The sequence below is a fragment of the Pleurodeles waltl genome, chromosome 8, assembly GCF_031143425.1.
Source record: "Pleurodeles waltl isolate 20211129_DDA chromosome 8, aPleWal1.hap1.20221129, whole genome shotgun sequence".
NCBI classification, from domain to species: Eukaryota; Metazoa; Chordata; class Amphibia; order Caudata; family Salamandridae; genus Pleurodeles; species Pleurodeles waltl.
In genome coordinates, this window is record NC_090447.1 from 1386933861 (window position 1) to 1386958814 (window position 24954).

The following is a 24954-nucleotide window of genomic DNA, read 5'->3' on the forward strand; positions in this document are numbered from 1 at the left end:
ACATATATTGTCTGTGTGAATTATTGATTAGCGGCCCAGATAACACAGATAATTCTGTTCAGAAATCACTCTATTCTGGGTGTCCTCCAAAACCTAGGTCACATGTCAAAAAGTACTCACCTCACCTAAACTGTGACACTACTTTTCCCCCACACTGCATAGGTGTGCATGTCTACAATTTTATATTTTTACATCCCACGCCCTTAGCACCATCCCCCTTTATGTTGCCTACATCGGTAGGCAGAAAATACCACTGTACAAACGGCCTTGAACCTGTAGCAGATAACATTTTGGAAGGAATGCAGGTTAATTAGTCATGCGTATGCAGTATGCACAAAGTGGTCAATAGAATTGATGTTGAAGAATTATTTATGTCTTATAACTTTGCTCTGTTCCGGTGATCCAGCTGTGTAGACCACTGTCGTACAACACATACTGCTTAACTAAATCTAATTGGAAGGGGTAGCTTAGCTCCCCATATTCTTAACTGTAGGTTGGTAGGTAGGGTTTTTCACTTATACTCATGAGAAAGTAGGTGCTTAGTCTGTACTCCCATCTTGCAAGTGGAAGACGTATCTTGACAAAAACAATAATCACAGTGATTAAAAGCTTATGCACATTTTGGATCATTAGTATACTGAATTTGTTACAGATTTAGATCGAATAGTTTAATATTTAAATACCACCATCAAGATATTGTTATCATCCTTCTTGTTTGGAGCTTACCATTGCTATAAAAATAAATGAAACACAGAAGTGGCATGTCCACACCTTTGTACACTACCATGGCCATATTTTTGGCAATCAATCAATCATTAAATTTATAAAGCGCGCTATGTACCCGTTAGGGTTTCAAGGCGCTGAGGGGGGGGGGGGGGCAGCTGCTATCGGTCGAAGAGCCATGTCTTTAGGAGTCTCCTGAAGGTGAGGAGGTCCTGGGTCTGGTGCAGGGAGGTCGGGAGTGAGTTCCAGGTCTTGGCGGCGAGGTAGGAGAAGGATCTGCCGCCGGAGGTCTTGCATTGAATTCGGGGAACGATGGCGAGGGAGAGGTTGGCAGAGCGTAGTTGGCGGGAGGGTACGTAGAAGTTGAGCCTGTTGTTCAGGTAGGCGGGTCCGGCGTCGTGTAGTGCTTCGTGCGCGTGGGTGAGAAGTTTAAAGGTGATCCTCTTGTCCACGGGGAGCCAGTGGAGGTCCTTCAGGTGGTGGGAGATGTGGCATCGGCGGGGTATGTCGAGGATCAGGCGGGCGGATGCGTGTTGGAGTCGTTGGATGTCTTTTGCTGGGATGCCTGTGTAGAGTGCGTTGCCGTAGTCAAGTCTGCTACTGACGAGGGCCTGGGTCACTGTTTTTCTGGTTTCCGTCGGGATCCACTTGTAGATTCTACGGAGCATGCGGAGGGTGTTGAAGCAGGAGGAGGAGACTGCGTTGACCTATTTGGACATGGTGAGAGCGGAGTCGAGGATGAAGCCGAGGTTGCGTGCGTGGTTGGCTGGAGTAGGTGGGGATCCCAGCGCGGTGGGCCACCAGGAGTCGTCCCAGGCAGAGGGGGAGCGTCAGAGGATGAGAACTTCCGTCTTATCGGAGTTTAATTTCAGGCGGCTGTTTCTCATCCATTCGGCGATGGATTTCAGTCCCTCGTGGAGGTTGGCTTTGGCGGTGTGTGGATCTTTAGTAAGGGAGAGGATGAGCTGGGTGTCGTCGGCGTAGGAGAGGATGCTGAGGTTGTGCTGACGGGCCAGTTGTGCGTGGGGTGCCATGTAGACGTTGAACAGCGTTGGGCTTAGCGAGGAGCCTTGGGGGACGCCGCAGATGAGGTTAGTGGCTTCGGAGCGGAAGGGTGAGAGTCGGACTCTCTGGGTTCTGCCGTAGAGAAAAGAGGAGATCCAGTTGAGGGCTTTGTCTTGTATTCCGGCTTAGTGGAGACGAGTTAGTAGGGTGCGGTGGCAGACCGTGTCGAAGGCTGCGGAGAGGTCCAGGAGGATGAGGGCTGAAGTTTCGCCGTTGTCCACTTGCTGTCTGATGTCGTCTGTGGCGGCGAGGAGTGCAGTCTTGGTGCTGTGATTGCGTCTGAATCCGGATTGGGAGGGGTCTAGGATGGAGTTGTCTTCGAGGTAGTGGGTGAGCTGGGCGTTGACGATCTTCTCGATGACCTTCGCTGGGAAGGGGAGGAGGGAGATCGGGCGGAAGTTTTTGAGGTCGTTGAGGTCAGCCTTGGGTTTCTTGAGGAGGGCTTGGATATCGGCGTGCTTCCAGCTGTCCGGAAAGGTTGCGGTGTCGAAGGATAGGTTGATGATCTTGCGAAGTTGGGGGGTGATGGTGGAGTCGGCTTTGTTGTAGATGTGGTGTGTGCATGGGTCTGAGGGGGATCCTGAGTGGATGGAGTTCATGGTCTTTCGGGTTTCGGTGTCATCTACGTGGGTCCAGGTGGTGAGGCGGTCGGCGTGGGAGGAGTTGTCGGGGGTGGGGTCTGGCGGAGGTGTGGTGTTGAGGCTGTTGTGGATGGCGGCGATTTTCTGGTAGAAAAAGGTGGAGAGTGCGTCGCAGAGTTTCTGGGATGGTGGGACGTCGTTGACGTTGGCGCTGGGGTTGGATATTGTATTTATTAACTGGGTGCAATATCAAGCACTGGATCCTGAAATCTCATGCTAGTGATACAAATCAAAAGCAGAACAGTCAAGGAAAATATGAAAATTACATTTAGTTTATTATAAGTGCAAGCTTCCACGGTTGTGCTTTAAGTACATGATGGCTCATTATTGTCCCATTCCCTTTTCTTGATCAATATTTTCTTGTCATGCCACATTTGTGCACAAAGCACTTACATAAGTATGATAATTGATAATGCATTATAGCTCCCACTTCACTCATCCAGATGGTCTCTAACTGTCTTTGCTATTAAATATAAAAAAAAGTTATGGTCGTGGATGTTTTTGTTAAGTATTAGTCATTCAAAATTATTTTTTTTAATCATGCTTACATGCTAAATTTTTTTTATCTTACTTACAGTAACTCACCAACTGTTGTGCGCACGCTTGAAGATTTCCAGGCATGAGTGCTAGTTGCACCTGGCAGCTGGCAGTAGTTGTAATGTGTGAAGTTGTACTTTATGTGCAGTTTACAACAGTGGAGTGTATGTGTAAATTGTACATGTGTACACCATACATACAAGTCATATCCACAGGAGTGCAAAAAAGATGGTTAACTTTGAGAGGGGACTGAGGATTAGCAAAAATATACAAGGCAAATTAGATTACTACTGAAAATGTAGATATTTTGGACATTGAAAAAGTGCTAAAAGTGTGTTTTTGGGACTTATTTGGGCATCTTACTCATGCATAAATCCCTGAGCTTGCCATGATTTAAAGAAGGGATTTTTGCACTCTGAGGGCAGAGAATCTACATTTTGTAAGGCAGCCACTTAGTTTTGGAGAGCAATTACACAAAATGTATTGTTAAACGTCTCCCTAAATTTGGAAGGACTGGTTATAGTGGCATGGGATGCTAGATCCTGCAGATCACTACCCAAATGGTTTTGTTGTAAGGGATTAACCATGTGTGGGAATCTGTCTTCCCAACAATGGCTTTACTTTTTGTAATAAGGGTACACCTATGTGAGAAAAATGTTTTGTAGTAAGAAACTGCATTGGAAACAAAACAATGTCAATTGAATATTGAATGGCTAGCTGTAGATGCTATGTGCAACACACATATGTAGAGTTAGGGAAATGAGTTCTTGTCACCAGCTTACGCACATACTTTACATCGTACATAATTTACACAGTTCTGAGGAAATGTACAAGTATGAATTGCATAGTTTACAAATGTAATTGACTGCTTTTGTGATTGGTCTTATAGGACTTTGCCTTATTTTAGCATAATCTACGGTGAATATTCAATTCAGTTATTCCTCTTATTCCTTACTATGTTCATCACTCCCCTCTCTCTTCATAACTTTCTCCTTTTCTCACTACTCAAAGTATTATAGGGCATCCTGATAAAAAAAGTCCATGTTTATATGCGGCTGTTAATAACATGAACAATATTCTTTTTACTCTGCAGGTAGATTTTTTACTATTGGGTGGTGATCTCTTTCATGACAACAAGCCTTCTCGACGAGCTTTATACACATGCCTTGAGTTGTTTAGGAAGTACTGCATGGGTGATCGTCCTATTCAGTTTGAAGTTCTGAGTGACCAGTCAGTCAACTTTAGTTACAGCAAGTGAGTATCATTATTGTTAAATCGTAAACGACTAAAACAATAGTTTTGTAGGTCTGTTGAAAACTAATGTTTTAGTTTTTGCTTGTGTCTGGGCATCTTTCACGTTTCATTTGGAGTGTTCAATGAAACCTAGATGAAAGTGTGAATGACTGGTGGACCTGTATACAGAACAACACTCCTTTGAAGTTATATCTGTATAAATTATGATTTAGCAATAACCCTTGCGCCAGTTGATGGTCTGGTTCCCATACCCTGTGGCAAATTTCACCACAGAAAACCAGTTTTGAGACCTGGGGGATTGAAGGTTTGTTATTGTTTGTTACTTTCCTTGATAAGAGTCCCTCACCAGCCACTGAAGCCCCCCCTGTTAACTTCAACCTACAACCAGCTTGATTATTGATATTTACTCTCTAAACTGTACCAAATGCTCCTGAGCACTTACAGCTAGGGCCCTGGGAGTTCCATAGTTTGGGCACCATACACCTTGACTTTGGGTAAGTTTACTTTCTAGGACTGGTTTTGTAGATTCTCAGCAATTTTGGAAGGCAGCTGGGGACATCCAGCCCTTCCCCCATCTAATAGTATTTGGTATAGGGCCACATGTTGCTACACTTATAGAACATCACCAAATTAATGCTTTAACTGTTATGGGTCTGGACCCTTTAATCATCGTGGATCTTCCTTTTTATTGTTTAACTACCCTACATTTGTAACTACCCTACATTTCTGTGTGCAAATAAAAGACCTATTATTTAAATACTATAATGCTTGAATGTGAATTTACCTTGAAAAAACAAAAGAGAAGAGGAGTTTGGCAAAACAGTAACGGTTTGTTTAATTAAACATTAATGCCTGGAAAACAGTTACAGACCTGGGGTCTCAGGACTGTCTCAAATTAAATTTTGTTCTGCGCAGCGGCTTATACATTTCTTTGGGTACAGTAAAACAATTAAAGCATTTCTTTTGGGGTGAAGAATGTGTACAGGTTTCATGGAGTCATAAATAAGGTCGTGATAAGAAATGCAGTTTGGCCTCGACCTTGCGTGGACACAATATGGGCCAGTCGGTAACGTGTCAAGACGTCCGGCGTGAGGGTCACATGATCGCTGTGTGTTACTGTGCATGCATTGTTCTGAGAGGCTGTGTGTTTCTAGCTTCATGTTGCATCTGACTTTATGGTGTTTGGGAATGCGTGCACCCCTCCGGCCATGTGTGTTTTATGGGGGCCAGTCTCCTAGAACCATTGTGGTGTCTCTGCGCCTTGATCTGGGTTTCCTGTTTCCACATTTATGTGCTGGCTACATGCTTCCCCACCTGTGACCTATCATTTGGTAATCTCAGGCCTAGGACTCAGAGCCTGCCTGACCATGTATCTTGGAGTCTGGGTTGATGGAGAGTTCATGTCGGGTGAATTAGCTATTAGTGATATGATTTCGTTGGTGTATGTGATTGTGTCATGGTGCACATTGACTTTCCTAATATTAACATTCCCCTCTCTAGTTGAATTTTCAACTACACCATCTAACCCATACATCATAACAGTCACATTATTGGGGGCTTCAGTTTTGCTTACTACTACTTCTGAATCCAATTTGAGGACTACGTTTTCACAGCAGGAAACCCCCCACTTTCGGGAAACCACACAAAAACAGTAACAGTATGAAAACGGGCAACAATGTCGTTCACCGGAGGAGCCAGGAGAACCAGTTTGTGAAGCACACCTGCTCAGGGGCAGCTCCCTCTTCACGCATGTCTTTTTGTAATCGGTGTAATGCTTGGTTGGCAAGAGTCAGAGTCCTATTGTCCATGCCATTGTCTGATATAAACATGCAGCAGGATGCACCGATCATCGCACACACCGCACCCTCCATTGCAGTCATCAATTCCAACACATACCAATAATGCATCACCACAAGGTGGATGGCTCTCAGTTCTTCATTGGCTGAGCTCAGTGCTGTTCATCATTTTGAGCATTTCCCACCTGGTTATTTGCAACCAGCGGGCGTTCGCTTTTGTCTGTACTGTGAAGACGGGTATGGACCCTCCCGCTGATACTTATGCATCGGAGAACAGTCTGCATTCCGCTGGAGTGTTCTTGTACTGAGCCCAGCCAAAATAATCAGCGGTTCTTTTCCCCTGAACCTGATGCAATAGAGTTGTATTCTTCCTTAGCGGGTGTTAGTACAGTTCTAACAAATCTTCTCTGGGAATGGCTAGGGTCGGGTGTGTATGGTGCCAAGGGAGCAGAGGCCACGCCGTCCGGGGACGAGCTGCGTATAGACAAACTCGCCACATTGCCAGTAAGTGTCCATCAACGTCGAGGTGCCCCATTGCATGTCCGGAATGTGCAGGATTGTGCCACAGTTTTAATTTGTACCCTTCGGAATTGTTCTTTTGCTTCTGAAACATAAGGAATACATCATAATTTTCCTTACAGATAGGAGTTGCCCTTTCCCTACTATCCATGTATACCCATCTCAGTATCCAGGATTTCCTGACACAGGGTATTTATTCTGTTATTCAGCCCTCCCCTTAGAGACTCATTTCCCTTATCGTCGAGGTGGATGACTCTACACGGAAACTCCATGTCTGGTGTTCACTTGTTATTAACAAAGAAAGCCCTAGGTACGCTAAGGGACACCTCCTGGAGCACAGATGAAAGCGGGAGAGGACATGTTTGTGCATTGGTTTGTTGGCTTTGCTACCTCCAAAAATCTCTTTTCTTGAAAGTCTTGGGCCAAACAGTATCCTCCCCTATAGCATCTTTCTGCGCATCCTATCTAGCTCGCTTTGGATACCACTAGGCTCGATGAGAAGGTACAGTAGTGTGGGATTGGTCTCATAGCGGGTCAGATATATTACTACCCTGTGGGATTCTACTCTGTGGGGTTGTATCTTGGCTCTAATCCTACATAGGTATATGTGGAGCAGGCATTTTGCTTTTTCAGCGGCTACCTCTTGGGACAAGTAAAGCCTGTCTGTGCCTACTGCTTATGGTGTCAGTGAACAGACGTGACATGACTTGGCTGATGTCTTGGAACCTGTGGCAGAGAAGAAGGGTCGTAAAAGTGTTAACTTTGCATGGCATTGGGTTCTCAGAAATTGAAGAGGGTCAAATTGTATCGTTTTTTAGGTAAAATTGTAACTAGCTCCCTTAGCGATACAGAGCATATTGTAAGTAAGGCAAAGGCCATGGAAATAGGTGCTTTCTTTAACTTTGTTATTTGCAGACATTTCTCCCACCTTCTTGCTGTGTATTGGGCTAAGATTCCCCCTACCTCACTGTATGCAGTGGACCTAATTGATGTGGCAAGGTGGGGCTTTCTGGATAAAACCGAAGGCCAAACTTTAAGACGATTATCCTCTTATAATACCCTAGCATCGGTTGATACCTTAAGGATTGAAGTAGGGATTAGAAAAGCATCTGCACACGGCCTGGCAGGAGTGCTACGCTGGGCCTCATGTTTGTTGAGAAGTGAAGCCTAAACATTGAGGTACTATTTATGTAAGGACATTTTTGATTTTAAGAGAGAAAAGTAATTGTTTTTAGGAATGTAAGGTATACTCTTGACCAGTTTAAGGTGGATCACAAAACATTAATTTATTTAACTCCACTCCAGTCCAATTAAAGGTTTGTTTAAAACATGCCTCAGTAAATTTTAGTCAGTGCTGGGATATTGATCAATATTGTAAAGAAAGAGATATGACGTTGTAGTGAAAACTGCTATTCCGAAAAATCCGCAACCTTATTTCACATGGAATTTGTCGCATAGGATCAGGTGCTTTTGCACTTCATCTAGGCTAGACATTCGTCCGTTAAATGTTTTTAAACCGCTAAATGATATGGTACCTTTAGTACTCGTAATCTGTGCCAAAATGATAGTTAGGACATGAAACATTTTTTGTTTGTCCTGCTTTATTGTTATGTCTACGTAAGTTGCTTCAACCCTTTTTTCTGAAGTTTAATGTGCAAACAGAAGCTGAAGCACTTCATTTGTTTAAAAAATTTGCCAAATGAAATGTTCTGTTTTCAAGTTTTTAACTTTTTCAAACGTCCCTTAAATCTATATTGATATTTCTTATATGGCATTTTTGATTTGGATTTGCTAATCTTATTGCTTTGGGAAGAGCTGATCAATGTTCAATGTTTTTATATCTATGAATTTGCATGATTGTATTTTTATTCTGTGTGGATCTCTTTGGAGTTCCAAATCATGAAATAAAACCTTGATCTCTTGAACATATGTTGTGTAAGAGGGCGTTTTGTGGTGCATGTGGAATTCTGATGTTGTGTATAGTGTAGTTATAAGTCGCATGGGAGCTGTCCCTACGCAAGTGCGGTGACATTTTCTGAATGAACTCCATTAGATTAGGCAGTTCTTTAGCAATGAATGGATGCAGCAGTACCCGTAATAAACAAAGAATTTGCACATGTGCAAAAATACATAACTTTTTTGAACATCTTAGGATGAATCCCGGGGGATGTCTGTAGCCCTCTGGTGGTTGGAGTTTCTTGGCTTTGACAGTTATAAAGTCTGTGGTGCGGTTTGTGTTTCTTTATGCTGTTGGGATTGTTGATGTGGTATAGTTCGGGAAAAGGTTCATGATGAGGTTTGCAGTAAGGTGGTCCTGTTGGGCTTATTGGTGTGGTCGATGAACCGGTGATGGCCTGATATGAAGGCGGTGCACTTGGAGACTGGATTACAGACCTGTTGGGTAAGAGCTAGGTCTGATTTGTTATTTGAGAAAACATTGCATACTTACATGTGTCCTCGAATTCCTGAGTTTTTGTCATTTCAGTGAAGCACCTGAAGATGGCCCCACTCAAGGTATCTAATTTGAAAAAACAAATGAGTTATTGTTCATGAACTTATTTATTTAATGTTGTTGGGCCTTCCCCATCTCTGACTAGGTGTACAGCTGTAAGCATTTTTTGCGGAGTGATCTCAAGAGCATGTGCGTATCCTGTTAGCATGTGGGTAATTTTAATTATTACTTGGCACTCTCAGGGCTGCCAATCCTCCAGTATTTGTGTGTGCCTGAGGGTGCCATTGGTGAGGAAGGTGTTTTCAACCTACATGTGCACGGGGATGTATAAAGAGGAAGTGTGCCCTGAGGTCACGTGTGCACCCCTCTAGTCCCGGCATGTGGCGTGCAACTTGACCCTCCCTAGTGGCACCAGGTGTCTTGACTGTGCCCTTTTTATAGAGGCTTCGTTTGGGCTAGCTTTGGACTTCTTTTTATGGGTCTTTGTGGGCTTCTCTAGACCTTTGCATGATCCTTTATCTTAATTGACGTGAACCGGAGGGGGTCGGAGAGTTGTTCAGTGGCCCCCCCCCCCATGTGCCTTTGATATTGCAGTGTCCGAGATTGGGACTACTGCTTCCTCTCAGACGGTGTGTGTAAGCTGTTGTGTGTTGGCTAATTTCTAGGCCTGAAAAGAGGGGTAAGCATATTCCTGAGCTCTATTCTGCTCAGAGCCACGATGGACCTTTTCGGACTCCCTTTTCCCTGGCACCCCTCTCTCGGACCATATTTTATTTGGACCTGTTACTTGGAAAGTTTTGAGGGAAAGGAGGAAGAAAAATATTGTTGCATGGAGAGTCCGGTGCAAGGCCAAGAACTCGTTGAAGATTGCCCAAATGAGGGTTTTGGACTGGGACGACTGTCTGTACTGGTGAAACCTCCCCGCTCTAGAGACTTGGTGCCATGCAGTGTTTTGCATTCTGAGGATTTTGTGTGTGTACTGTTGGGGTTATGTGGTCTTCACTATCCCAAGCGTACGGGAAGCCTAGCTTCCGACACAGTAGGACAGCTTCATTTTGGAACCAAAAAGGGGGCCTCCATTTGGCTGGAGCCTGTTAGCTTTCTGAGGGCGCTGTTGGGACCATGCACTATGAAGGAGTTTTTACTCCAGGGCTGGGTGCCTGAGAATGAAGCCCTTTCAGCTTGGTGATTGGAACCCACCCCAGTTGAATTGTGGGTGCCTACTTTTAAGTGCTGGTTGGGGAGCAGCCCTGCCCTCCTCATCAGACTGCCCTCCCCCTGAGGTGTGGCCAGCCAAATCAGCAGCAGAGTGGGGCCTCTGCTCCCTCAAGCACTCTGAATGGCAGACTCTAGTTAGGAGACCTGATCGACAAAACATGTACAACAGCCCTGAGTTTCCTGAATGCAAGTAAAGGCTTGAATCTCTATTGTTGTCTTGTTTGTCATTCTTTTGAGTTTTCATACAGTGAATTTAAGGTGTACGTGAAATGGATGCTTTGCATTGGGGGTATTACGTTTTTCTGTACATTTGGGTTCTGCAGGTGTGTGAAGGCATTGCTTCCCGAAACAGTTACCCTCACTGCCATGGTCATGGCCCCAGTCCTTTTTGGGCTGAGTTCCCTATCAGTGGTTGCTGATGCCATTTGTTGGTCCAACTACCCACCCTCTGTTGTGGTGGTGTGGTAATGGACTGACTTCCCTGCGGCTGAGTATAAGGTGCGTTCAGGTTTCGTTGGGCTTGGTTTTGTGGATGGAGATTTTGCGGGGCCTGGCCCCGGCTCATCAGCCTCTGCTCATGATGTGTTTTTAGCCGGCATCTGTCGATCATATGGCCCATTCTGTGGTAACAGTAACATTCTATAAAGTCTTGTTGCCACCAGCCTTCCTGGTTTCTGTCGTTATAGGGTTTTAAGGGTGGAGCTCCCTTCAGAACTGGTGCTATTTGCATGCTAGCGGCCAATGTGGCCCCCTCAAGGACAGTCTTTTTCAATTTGTGTTGGATCAGCTTAGGTGTGTCTCACTGAGCGTGCTCCTGTCTTTCCCGGTTCTTTTCTTGTTTCTTTTTTTGTGATAATGTAATATATGAGCTTGTATCTCCTGCCAGGGTTTGCTGTCTAACCCCACTATGCTGTCCAATCCGCTTTGTATTTCGATGGGTAGCCCCTTTTTGAGAATATTATAAAAGAATGCGACCTGGGGGCCCTTACTGGTCCATGGCTGTCCTGTCTCTTGTCCCCCTGGTTCTCTCATCCTATCTAGAAAATCGGTTATGGTCTCCCCATGTTTCATAGTTTATGCCGTTAGCCCTCCTACATCTAGCAGACAGGGAGCACTTTCCTCAGAGCCGTCCATATTAGATACCTGTAAAAATTGAATGGGGCCCCATCGTGCTCAGTGCTTGTCTGCGTCATTGCTAGGATGTGGGCTCTGGTGAACACTGTGTTAGTCTGCAAACCAATAAGACTATTTAGCAGACTTTTGACATCTCCTATTGCTAGGTTTATTCCTGTGGTGTTCTTCACAAAATATGAGGTCCATTACCCCGCCCCATCCAACAATTGTGGCAATTTAGTCTTTAGCCCTTCTTCATCCATCTGAGCCCATGGCACATAGATGGTCCCTGATGTGCCCTTCTGCAGTAGTGGGCATATGTTATCTTAGGATAGCTCCACTGGTTTCTCCCTAACATAGCGTTTCCATGTTCTTAGACGATCCTGCATGTAGGGGAAGTTCCATGTGGGATCTCCTCCTCCATACTGGATGTCTTCTGGTTCGAAGGATCTCTCCTCCGGCTAGGGTCTATCGTACTGGTTACTTCCTTTGGTCCAGCGGGCTAGCAGGTGACAAAATGGTTGTGCAAAGATCTCACCTTCCTCTCTAGCCACTATCAGTCTTGGGATTGGTTTGTCGGTCCACCACGTTTGGGAGGAGCAGCAGATGCCTTTGTCACTGCTACCCTTGTGGGCACGCAAAGGTTCCATCTTGGTTCTCCTGCATCTAAGTTTAGTTTGCATCAGGTTACCTTTGTCTCTTATTTGCTGGTCAGCCCCTCTCCTACGTTGACGATCTGGTGAGGCACACGGCCCCAGCCAAAAGCTTCTCCTTTAGTTCTGCCTCTGACTTCTTCAAACAAGGGTCTGTACCCTACCGCTGCTCTCCTTGGGTGGAGGGCGCTGCGCTATTCTCTTGTGGTTCTTCCAAGGTTCAAGCACTCTCTCCATCTCCCCCTCAGTTTGTGTCTTTCCTCTAAATCCCACTTAGATTGCCTCCTTCGTTCTGAGCTATGCGCTGTTCTTTTTGGTCGGGACCTGCCCTCAAACTCGCTTTCTGTTGTTTCCTCGGCTATCTGAGCATACCCTGTGGCTCCCCTCTTGTTATCGGATCCTGGAGGACTGGGACCCCTTTCTTCACCCCCACTAGTTGTCTCACTGTCCAGCACTGCAATGATTCTTCCTGTCACTCAAGTATATTCAACTGAAACCAGTGGGAGTGCATGTTCTCTGTGTCGCGGAGGTTCAATGGGCTGAATGTGATGAACGGGAGGTTGAACTTTGGGGAGCTGTAGCGCTGGACTGGGGTGGCACTGGGATTGGTGGGCCTGCTGGCCTGTTAGTCTGTCATGCCTAGATCTAACAGTTTGGTGTTCAGCAGGGGCTCCTTTGGCTTCCTTGATCGGCGAGTTGCTGTAACCCAGTGTGTGGATACCAGGCACCGGGGAGAGCACCTGCATTTCTGCGTATGGCAGGGGCGTTGCAGACGACTTGCTTGCTGACTGTGGGGCAGTGTTCTCTCTTTTGGCCAGGGAAATAAGTGTGTGTGTGTGTGTGTGTGTGTGTGTGTGTCCGCGCCATTTGTGGCACAACTTAGGTTTTCTTAGCCTCTGTGGGGATCCTTCTTTGCATGTGCTTTAGCAGCGATTCCATGAAAAGTTGGACAGTTTTTAGGGGACAGTTACATTTCTAGCTTTTATGACTTTTAGGGAGTCTTGGTAGTGGTGAAATATGTACAAGGGGATTACTAGTTCTACTCGGGTAACGGGGAAATATATACACTGGGATTACTAGTTCCACTCGGGTAGTGGGGAAATATATACACCGGGATTGCTAGTTCTAGTGAGCTCAGCATTATGTACAGATGCATAAATATTAAACAAACACAAGTAACAAAACATATAAAGGGTCACAACCTAGAAGAAAGTGCAGTTGTTAATTCAAACTTCATGACATTTGGCATCAAAATAGTGAGCCTTACTTTGATATCAAATAACAAATTGTGAGAATTATCAATGCCTTCATGTAGCACATTGAGTCATTGACAAAACACAATATTCAAGGCAAAAAACACAGTTGCATTAATTTACCAGCGCCACAATTTCAATACGACATCATGTTTCGACTTAAACAAAGAAAACTGACAAAGCACAAAAAGTGATGACTTTGTCAAAAATACCTTAGCCTGCTCCTAGCGCATGCTATCCTGTGACCAGGGGAAGCTCTGCTTGGTACATGGGACTAAATGAGCCTGATTGGCTCTGGGGCAAAAATAACAATTTATGCAGAGAGGAAAAAAAAGGAGTAACTCAACAACCATAGGCCCTTCCTGGCCAAACACAAGCTATGCCTAATCCCCTAGATCCCAATCTTTTTCTTCCCTAACATCTGAATCACACCCAGGGGTCATGCGTACCATCTGTGTCACGCCCAACAGTCCAAGTGAACAACACATGTCATGTCTTTCAGAAACCAAAAGTGTTATGAAAAAGGTTGCCCTGAGAAACCCTCTTAGACTAAAAATAAGATTGAGGTGCGGGCCTTGTATCACACCCAGAGCCTTTGCTCACCATCTGTGACACGACCAGCTGTTCAAGCGATAGACACATCTCAAAATTGAGATGGCACCCCTATAATCACACCCAGGGCCTTTGCATGCCATCTGTGTCATGCACAGCGGTACAAGCAGTAAGGCCTCAACCATGTATCGCACCCAAGGAACAAGCGTACCATTTGTGTCACGCCTAGTGGTTAAAGCGATCAACCCTGTGTCACACCCGGTGGCAAGCTTACCATTTGTGTCATGCCCAGCGGTCCAAGCAATCAACCCTTTGTTACACCCAGGGGACCAACGTACCATCTGTTTCACTCTCAGCTGTCCAAGCGACAAAAACAAACAATATTCACCTTTCCTAATGTGCTGAATATTGAAAAAGGTGACTTCCACGAGTTGTGCTTTTTTCTAGTTTGCCATATGCCAAATGCTAGGACTAAGGCTCTGATGTAGTCTCATACCCTTCTGACTGCGGCTTCAGGATGCAACTCCGCCCACCGATTCAGCAGAACTTCCAATCAAATAAAGCCTCTGCTCACCTTTCCTTGTTGCGCAAATCCGTCCAGGCAGGGTCCCCTTCCTTTGGTAGCAGTCGGGTCCGAGGAACCAATCACCTCCTGGCTGGCTTGCCAAAATCTTGCTCAAATGTGGATTTACCTTAAAAAAACTAAAGACGAGGCACTTGGCAAAACAGGAACAGTTTTTTAAATTAAACATTATGGCTGGGAGAACAGTTACAGAACCTAAAGACTGTTCCAAGTACATTTGTTGTGCGTAGTGCTTTATACATTCTTTTGGGTACAATACAACAATTGCAGCATTTCTTTTGTGGTGAAGAATGTGAACAGTTGTCATGGAGTTATAAATGAGGTCCTAATAACAAATGCAGGCGGGCCTCGGCCTTCCGTGGACACAAACTGGGCCAGCCGGTAACGTGTCCAGATGTCCAGCCTGAGAATTGCGTGATCGTTGTGTGTTAATGTGTGTGTTTTCTTCTGATTGGGTGTGTTCCTAACCTCATGTGGCATCTGACTTCATGGTATTTGGAAATGCGCGCACCCCTCCGGCCATCTGTGTTTTATGTTTATGGGGCCATTCTCCTGGGACCATTGTGGTGTTGCTGCGCCTATCTGAGTTTCCTGTTTGCGCATTTATCTACTGGCTACATGCTGCCCCACCTGTGACCTGTCACTCAGTAATCTCAGGCCTAGGTCTCAGAGCCTGCCTGACCACGTATCTTGGATTTGGAGTTGGGGTTGATGGAGAGTTGATGTTGGGTAGATTACCTAATAGTGATGTGATTTTTTTGGTATGTGAGATCGTGTCATGGTGCACATTGACTTTCCCAGTGTTAGCTATATCTTCGATTGGACATTGAGTTAAATGAGTTTAAAACATGTGGCTTGCAGTTCTATCTGAGTTCCATCTCCTGTTTAATTGGAGAGTAGTCAACTGTTTATTTATTTATTTTTTCTTGTAGAAAGGTTCCCTTACAGGTAGCGAGGAAATAGTGTTGGCTGATTATGTGCAGATCGTTTATGCCCGCCAACACCAGAGCTGGAACTGCAGACTTCTTCAGGGACTGCCCTTGCAGATGACTGGAGAAGGCCAGTTCCCTAGAATTAGAGAGTGACCTAACAAAAGACGAAATACTCCTAGCACCTATACAGTTCCGCTCTGGGAAGAGTCGGAATTGGCTACAGTCAGAATTCTTTAAGAGAACGGCAGGCAAGATATCGGCCCCACTACACTAGATGTACGTGACGGCATATCAAGGGTGAGAACATATGGGAGAGTTTACATACTGCAACAATTGTCCCCAAAGTAGGTAAACCCTAAGATAGATGGGATTCATACAGACCGATATTCCTTCTCAACGTGGGCACCAAATTCTTGGCTAATGCATTAGCGAATAGACTACAGGATGTGACCTCAGACATGGTGTACCTGAACCAGAACTACAGGTCAACTAAATGGAACCTCTGACGCCTATACAATAACATTGCAGTAGTGTATATATAATGGTGAATAAGCCCCTCTCTTCCAGAGACTGGAGAGGGATATAAAACATTGGAGAGCCTTATCACTCTCTCTCGTAGGGAGGGCAGCATTATTCAAGATGATGGCACTGCCCAGATTTACCTACATACTGCAAAATAGCCGTACACATCCCAACACCTTCTTTCAGGCAACAAGCAGACTTCCATAATCCCCGCTCTGGTTGGACGGTCTAGCACGCACGGCTGTATCTACAATGCAAAGATCAATGTATGAGGGGGTGTAGCACTGCTGTATATTTGTAATTATTTTTAGGCAGCAAAGGTATATATAATAAATGGGTGGGCATATGCCCCATGGAGGACCCACCATTTAGGATGGACCTGCAGAAAGTGGGACAGAAAGGTTAGCTCCACATAGTATATGGAGGGAGGATGCTGACGGATGCCCCACGAGCTACTATCTGTATGGGTCAATTTTAACAGAGAAATGAGGTAGGAGAAGAGGTTAACACCCAGAACTCCCCTATGACAGAGCACGTGACTATTATAACCAGTGACAGACCTACGGGGCTTTCAACAATGGTACCTCATTTGTCTGTCTGTTCTAGATGATGTGTGGGGCGCAAATGGAATAGTGCCATTTGAACACTTGAGGGCAGAAAACGAAATGGTCACCACATAAATATATACATATTTACAACTACTACATGGCTTACAGGCTAGGATCCCCTCTGAGGAGTAAACTAATGAAGATTCCCCCCTGGAAAGAAAACTGTTGGATGGACACATGACTAAGGAAGCCATATCCTTCACGTAAGCTACACTGATGAGGAACACACAGGGAGAATTAACCCAGCTAAGGGCTCGCTGGCAGAGAGAAATAGGGAAATTGGGGGACAATGACTGGAGGGAAACCCTACAATTGCCCAAAGAAGTAGCCATCAAAGCAAGCATTTGTTTATTACAACTTAAAAGTCTACACAGAATTTACTACACCCAAGTATTCCTACAAAGAATAGGCAGAGCCTAGGATGATGTATGCCTCTGACACTGCGGACAGCAGGGCACGATATTCACACCTTGTGGGATTGCCCGAAACTCTGACCCTTTTGGGAATGAGTGACACATACTTTAAAAGAAGCCACAGAAGTTTCTATAGCTGTGAATCCCCCGACAACACCGTGGGCATATAGGCAGAATCTGATGCAACGCCTTACAATAAACTACTGATGAACTTTGTTTAAATAATAGCAAAGAGAGAAATCGCCTGGAAGTGGGGCAACACACATTACATGAGAATACAGGATAGGGTGGAGGAAATAGAAATTTGCAGGATGAGGGAAAAAATATGTGAGGGCAGAGGATGTACCCACAGAATTTCAAGAGTGTGGGGAGGATGTCCTGCATGGACTTAGATGGGAAAATAAAGGACAAGAAACAAGATTTAGGAATGATGGAGGGACATGGACCATCTAGAAACTCCCAAGGATACTGGGAGGGCACCTGGTCCCTAGCTTTGGAACTGTGACATATCAGTGTGACTCAAAGGGGAAATTGTGATACGATACTATGAGGGGGACGCTACTTGTGACCAGGTCGATTTGAGGGAAGAGGGTAAGAGATGTGTGGGTGGGGAAGTGTAGTTCTACTGTGGCTGCTCAACTTGCTTGTTTGGCTTGATAATGCTATGTTATCTAAAATATAATTAAAAAAACAAAGAAAAGTTCCTCACGTAAGTTGCTTAATAGACAGTCAGCGCATGAAGTGAATTTATGGTTGAAGAAACAATCTGATGCCTACTTTATTCAGTTTAAATGTGCTGCTTTCTCTGAGTGTTAGGTACAACTCAAGCAGCCAAATTCTGAAGACATTACATTTCATGTTTATAGGCTGACAGTCTATTTTTCTGTAAATTTCCCATGTTTGCTAATGCTGTCCAGTCTTACTTTAGACCTTTGAGCAACCTTTATGTCTTACAACCTAGATCGCACTTCCTGGTGAAGGCTAAGATAGACCTAATTCTGATGGGGACCCTGACATGACTTTCCATCTGCCTTCCTCGTCTGTATTTTCAAAATTACTTCCATTTGCTATGGTGTGGTAGTGGCAGTAGCTGTGGAGACCTATTTGTTTCTGACTTTCTGTTTATCATAAAGTGGATTCGTGATAAAGTCCCAATGGATAACTATTGTGATGGAATGCAGGCATTTGCCACATGCAGGATGAAGTGGAGCTGTTGGTTTCTCAAAGAAAGTAGTAACTGCTTCCCTCTGTCAAACTGGCAACCCTTGGTAAAATAGCAAATGGAAAGGTCTGGTGGGAAAGCATAATGGTGAGGATAAGAGTCCAAAGGTTTAGGAGGGAGGCCAAGAGATATCAAACACAGTTGTGATTCACTGGACACTTAAAGGAAGTTTGGTTGAATACTGTTGCTACCAGACTCAATTTCTCACAATACCTCTTTTAATCCAAGCTTATGTCAGTTTTGATATTTTTGTTACTACATATATTTCACTGTTTCGTTGTATGCTTTATATTCCGTTTTCAGCAGCAATACCTTTATTTTATATACATTTTATCAGGAGAGGTATATTATTTCCACATGAAATATTGTTTGCTTTTTTAGGTTCCCATGGGTGAACTACCAGGATGAAAATCTCAACATTTCTATTCCTGTTTTTAGTGTTCATGGCAACCATGATGATCCAACTGGTGTAAGTATGCTTAATCATTGACAGCCTGTCTAAGAGAGATAGCAATTCAAAGCTAAATCCTATGGAGCAGGAAGTGACAGAGCAGTATTTAAAATAGCTGAGTGGGTGTCATGAGTTTAGGATGTCATTCTTGTTTTACTGTTGTACTGTTGTGTCTCAGAGATCTGCTCTCATTTAAAATAGTGCCAGCTCATTCTGCGTGCTGAACTGAAATTATCAATTAGTAATCTAATGTCCTGGCTCTAAAGTACCTTGATATAATTTTTACTTGCGTAATAAGCAGCACGTTGAGCCCGTACCTCTAACGTTCTTACCTCCTGATCCATAGAAGCAACATTTATCGTGGACCTGTTTTCAGCTTGGTTAGTAGTGGTTGAGGCTCCCGCACTGAAGTGTATCTGTAGTAGTTTTTTCTGTCTTAACTAGTCATTCTTGGATTTAATTTCTCTACAAACTCATCTCCCCACCACACGTTCTGCATGGGTTTCCTCCTCTCCTGTGCAGGCGGTGCCCATGGTCCATTATGTAACTGATGGCACTGCTGCGAGAGGCTTGCATGCTGACTGTCCAGACTTAAATCTGGAGTTTGCTTGTAGTAGTCCTTCTTCCCTTGCTGCCAACAAAGCTCTCATTGATTTACAGTCATTGCATGGAAATATCCAGCTTTTTGCCCTTTCAGGTGCCCATAAATGTTGCTTTCCTGAACCTGTTTTATATCCGCAATCTTACTGTCTCCACGTTTTTACTCATTAGCTGGTCTTTTTGTCCTCCTCTTCCTCAGATTGGCCTCTTGCGCTCTCATTTCTGTCATACTGAGGTTTAGCAGTCTCAAGAATGGAGAGGAGCATGATCTGATCAGGAGAAAGGGGAACAAAGTGCTACTGCTAGTGGCGATCACCTTCCTACTCTGCCTCGATTGTCCACCTCATTCCTCCTTCCTGAGTCACGTCATAAAGCAGAGAAGCTTTCTTCGATTCTCTGGGATGAAGGCCATGCAAAGACTCCTCTGGCTTTCAGTCTAATCCAGAGTTGAGTTCCAGATTATCTGTGTTATCTATAGATACCTCTCAGGAAATGTACTCCTGCCTTAAACAATCCAGCCCTGCCTTTCATGTATCATCCTGTTTTCCACTAGCCAATGTTGTTTCTTTATTGACTAGTTTTCAAGCCTGCAGTGACCAAAGGTGTTCAGAAATGAATAATCATGGTTATAATTATGACATAAAATACTTTTCTAATTTCTGCCAGTTTTTTGTCCCTGCATAAATTTCATACGTTAGCTGTTAAATCCATTCCTTATGGCATGAGTATGACTCTACTGGCATTTCAGATTACTGTAATGCCCAAAAACATATTTTTGGGGCTTTGAGTCTCGGGATAGCGATAAGGTTTACTTTTGGAGAATGATATAGTTTAGAAGCTCATATATAGTAAATAGGTTTTCAGTTTTTCAAATGTTGAATGCCATTTTAAATAGCATGTCTCTTGAGAGACGTCTACAGCTTTATTTCACTTATTACGACATAAAAAGGAAGTCCTAACTATGCTTATGATACACAGTTGCTTTTGCCTTTTAACAAAAATCAGCAAGAAGCAGTAATTTCTTTCCAGACCTGTATGATCAATATTGTAAAATGGACGAACACAAATTCCCTTACTAAATGGGAATAAAACTGATTTTCTTTGTTGTTCGTCTAATAAGATCCAGTTACCTCTACCCCATAATTCTTTGCCGCTACCTACTGAAGTGGAGATTTGCTCTTCAGAGGCTGTCTGTAACCTTGGGGTTACCTTTAAAACACATCTTTCTCTTGAGAAACATGTAAGTGGCTGGAGTTTGTTTTGCCTTACTACATAGCCTTAGAAAACTATTCCCAGTACTACCTGTACTTAGCCGGCTTAATTATTGTAATGCCATCCTCCTTGGAGCTCCCGACTTTCTGATTAGGAGACTTCAAAGAGTATAGACAGCTGCTGCGAAACTATAGCTGAATAGGCCTTGTAGATCCTCTGCCGCCAATGCCCTTAGGAAATTGCATTGACTTCCCGTGGAACAGAGGATTCTGTTTGAATCTATGTGCATTGTGTTAGGGCCTTGCAGGAGAAGGGTCCAGTATTGCTACAGTGTAGACTGAAATGATATGCAGTGCGCCTTATAATAATAATAAGTGAGGAAGTCTGTGCCATTTACAGCCTCCGAAAATGAAGCTGTATGCTAAAGATAGCGGGTAAACAATGTGGTAAAGATAGCATTCTTTTGCTGAAGTTGATGAAGGCTATAAGACCTTGTGCTATTTAGCCTAATAGTGGTATTTTTTAAAAGGATTGAATCCTCACCCACTACCAGTAGCGTGCTTTGTGATCAGATTCCTGCTTGCATTGAAAAAAAACACTGCAACAAGCTTGGCCCTCTTAGGCACACTCAGGCCCTCATTATAACCAGTGTTAAAGTGGCGGTAACACCGCCAACAGGCCGTTGGTAAAAAAAAATTGAATCATGACCACAGCGGAAACCGCCAACACAGACAGCCACTTTAACACTCCGACCACCACGGCAATAGCAACAAGCACCACGGCTGTAACAGCCAGGCGAAAGACAATGTACCACCAACTGTATTATGAGAGGCCAATCCGCCACCTTTTCCGGGGCAGTACCAACGCCATCAAAAGCACGGCGGAAACAGTGTTATGGAGGGAATCGATTCACCTCTCGACACTCAAGGAAGAACCAGGACACCACGGAGCCTGAGCTGTATGTCTTTCCCATGCTGGTGTATCTGCTCATATACCAGGAGTACCAACGCCGGCGACGACGACCACGGTGAGTACTGCACCTAGCACACAGGGGAGGGGGTGGGGGGGAAAGAGAGTGACACACACACGCTACATGCAACACCCCCACCCCCAACACCATACATATACACCCCGTAACCCTCAGGAATAACGCAAGGACAAAAGGAATTGAGTCAAATAAGTGTTATATTAGAGATAGTTATAAATACGTTTAGAACTCAAAAACAGTATTTTCAAAATATACAATATTTACAAAAGGCGGGACAATATCCACTCAAAATGTCCGTGGCCCACTGGGCCAAAACCCATAGGCCAAGCCCACACTTGACTCTTGCCTCAACACTGCAGGGGCATCAGGTCGAAAACACACAGGCACTTCAGGGGGACGGGGAAGAGGGGGCACCTCAGCCGGAACATGGGACAACGCTCCTGGAGGGGGCTCAATGCCCACTGCTTGGTCCTGGGGAGTGCAAGGCCACAGTCTCTCAAGTGGGTGGTTTGCCCACTGCCTGCTCCTTGGGAGTGCAAAGCCACCGTCTATCAAGTGAGTGTTTTGCCCCCTGCTTGCTCCTGAGGAGTGCAAAGCCACAGTCTCTTAAGTGGGTGGTTTGCCCACTGCTTGGTCCTGGGGAGTGCAAGGCCACAGTCTCTCAAGTGGGTGGCTCCTACACTGGTTCTGGAGGGGGCTTTGTGCCTAGTGTGCTTCATTCTGCAAAGGATAGGGTGAGTGGATGCCTTCTTCCACTGGTTCTGGAGGGGGCTTGGTGCCCAGTGATGCAGCACTTGGGGGGGGGGGGGGGGTGCCAGGTCACAGTCCCTCACCTGGGTGTCAGAGCCACGAGATTTGCAGTGGCCAGGATGCATTATACTCCATGGAGGTTGGACTACAGTCCATCCGCTGGCGGCTACGGCTGCACAGTGGTGGTAGTGCCGGTGCTGGTGGGGGGGCTGCCAGTGGTGGGGGAGGCTCCAGCCCTTCCTCTGCAGCCTCGGACGGCTGCCCACTGGGACTGCTGCTGCTGACAGTAGTGGTGCAGGTGGCGGTGCTTTCGGCAGTGCTGGTGGCGGTGCTGCCAGTGGTGAGGGGAGGCTCCTGCCCTTCCCCTGCAGCCTCGGGCGGCTGCCCATTGGAGCTGCTGCTGCTGACAGTAGTGGTGCTTGCGGCTGGTGCAGGTGGCGGTGCTGGCCGCTGTGCACGTGGCGGTGCTGGCGGTTGTGCTGGTAGCCACCGGGCCTTCACCTGCAGGCTCGGACGCTGAAGTGCCTTGGCTGGTGTTCTTTGCCCCTTCCTGGACTTGGCAAATGGTGGTGTCACCTTGGGTCTGCCAGCTGGAGTCTTTGACGTGGCCTTGTTGGGTAGTTGTGGCTCCTTCTCCTTGCTGGATGCTGTTCTCTTCTTGACCTTGCCAGGTGGCGGAATCTTCTTGGCCTTGGCAGGGGTTGGTGGCACACTGGTTGGCATGACGGGTGCCCCCTTACAGCCTCTGACAGCTACAGAAACCACAGCGGACGTGGACTTGGTGGCTGAGGTGCTGGGCTGGGTTTTGGCCACCCTGGCCCGAGGTGAAGGACGGGAGGAGTTCGGGGGGGGAGAGAGTGGTAGGGAACAGGTCAATGTTGGCTAGGAAAAGCTTCTTAGGGACATTGGGGCGGGAAGAGGGTGAAGGTTTGGGAGTGGAAGAAGGAGTGGTTGTAGGAGGTGTCAGTCTGCTGTGTTTGGGTGCATGAGCTGGATGCTGTTGTGTGGTGGATGACTGTTGGGTGGGTGTGTGCTTGCGTTTGTGTACTTTGGGAGGAGGGGATCACAGACGCAGTGGGAGAGGACACAGGGGAGACGTGTGCATGGATGTGGGGTGGTGACTGCCAGTGAGGGGTGTGTAGTGATAGGCGCGCTGGTGATGGAGGTAGTGGATGAGGATGTAGTGCATGCAGGTGTGAGTGGAGACGCTAGAGGGAGGGAGGAGGAGGAGGAGGAGGGGGACACAGTGGAGGCAGTGGATGTTGGTGTGTCTGCGTGGGGATGGTGCTCATGTGAGTGCCTGGGAGATTAAGTGGTGTTTGTGTTTGCCTGAGCCACTTCTGTGTGTTGATTAGGGTAAATGCTGGTCTGAAGGTGTGCTTGGGATAGGCTGGGGTTTAGGGGATTGGAAATGGGTAGAGGAAGTTGGAGGCTGGAGACAGACAATGACTGCCATCAGTGCGGAGGCCAGAGCCTGAAATGCTCTCTGTTGGGCCACCACGCCAGAGTGAATGCCCTCCAGGTATGCATTTGTTTGTTGCAAATGTCTCTCGACACCCTGGATGGCATTCATTATGGTTGAATGCCCAACAGTGAGGGATTTTAGGAGGTCAATAGTCTCCTCACTGAAGGCAGCAGGGCCGACTAGGGCCGACTAGGGCCGGGCCTGAGGTGCCTGGGACGAAGGAGATGCCCACCCTCCTGGGTGGACGGGCACGGGAAACACGCTGAGGGGCTGCTGGGAGGGCGTGATGTATGGGGGTGGCGGCTTTACCTGTTGGGGTGGGCACAGAGGTGTCCGCCACCGCCAGGGAGCTTCCATCGGAAGAGGAGTCGCTGTCTGTAGTGTACCCTCCTGTCTCCGTCCTGGTGCTCCCCACGCCCACTGGTGCCCTCCCCGTCTGTGGATTCGGCCTCCAGGCTCATGTGGGATGCAGCTCCCTCCATCGCCGGTGCCTCTGCTTCACCGCCAGATGATGCTAATGCACAAAAGGACAGGGTGACAAAACAAAAAGGGGGGGGGAGAGACAGAGGATACACTTGGTCAATGCCAGCAGCACCACTACCATTGGTGTACACAACACACAGGGAGCAGCCCTATGCACTAGGCCATGCACTACCAGTTACACAGTCACCAGCCCATGGGGTACAATGCCTAACACCATTAGCTACACACCTGAAACCCACAGGACCCTGCCTAGTAGTAGTTGGCCACTAACACTATTAGGTTTTGAGTGCTTCAGAGCCTTCCCAACCAGGGACCTACCCTGCCATGTTCGCTCCTGGCCTAGGGGAAGCCACAGCCCACATCCCACACCCATGTAAAACCTTAACACACGCAAAGTCAGGAATCTGAACCTGCAGTGTAGGTCCTCTCCTGTTGAAGGTCAGGTAGCAAGTGAGTGAACAGATAGAAAATGGCAGTCACGTCCGCCCGTTGCGTACCGTCCCCGCCGGCATACATTGCCATTGGCTCCTGGAACCCATAGGGCCCAATGTTAACCAATGCGAAGTTGCGCAGCGTTTGTCGACCGCTACGACACACAACACCAGAGGAATTACCTCATTTCCACTTGAATCCCCACAGAGGTCATGCAGTTGCCATTTCAGGGGGGCACAGGGCATGGCACCTAACTGCGTCACAGCAGACATTGGCACATCAACTGACTCTCGAATTCACATACTGTTTCTGTAAAGGAAGAGATGCATCATTAATTATATAGATGTGTGAATATGTCCCCCTGCTCACCGTTTTTCTCCCTAGACTTCAACCGCTGAGGAGGAATATGAGATGGAGATATCCTCCCATGTACAGACCCCTGGTGGACCTGGCGACAATGAAGGGCAGACACATTATCCTAACCTACAGACTTGATAGGGCCACAATCCAAGAACTG

At 46.2% G+C, this 24954-nt stretch overlaps 1 protein-coding gene across 4 annotated transcripts in view; it reads left to right on the forward strand.

Moving 5' to 3' along the window:
• MRE11 (MRE11 homolog, double strand break repair nuclease) overlaps positions 1-24954 on the forward strand; it is a 346093-nt gene that overhangs the window by 45405 nt on the left and 275734 nt on the right. For all 4 annotated transcript variants that reach the window (XM_069202423.1, XM_069202427.1, XM_069202425.1 and 1 more), the window contains 2 exons: positions 4060-4220; positions 18438-18525. In XM_069202423.1, the coding sequence (XP_069058524.1) occupies positions 4060-4220; positions 18438-18525 (249 nt within the window). The remainder of the gene's footprint in view (positions 1-4059; positions 4221-18437; positions 18526-24954) is intronic.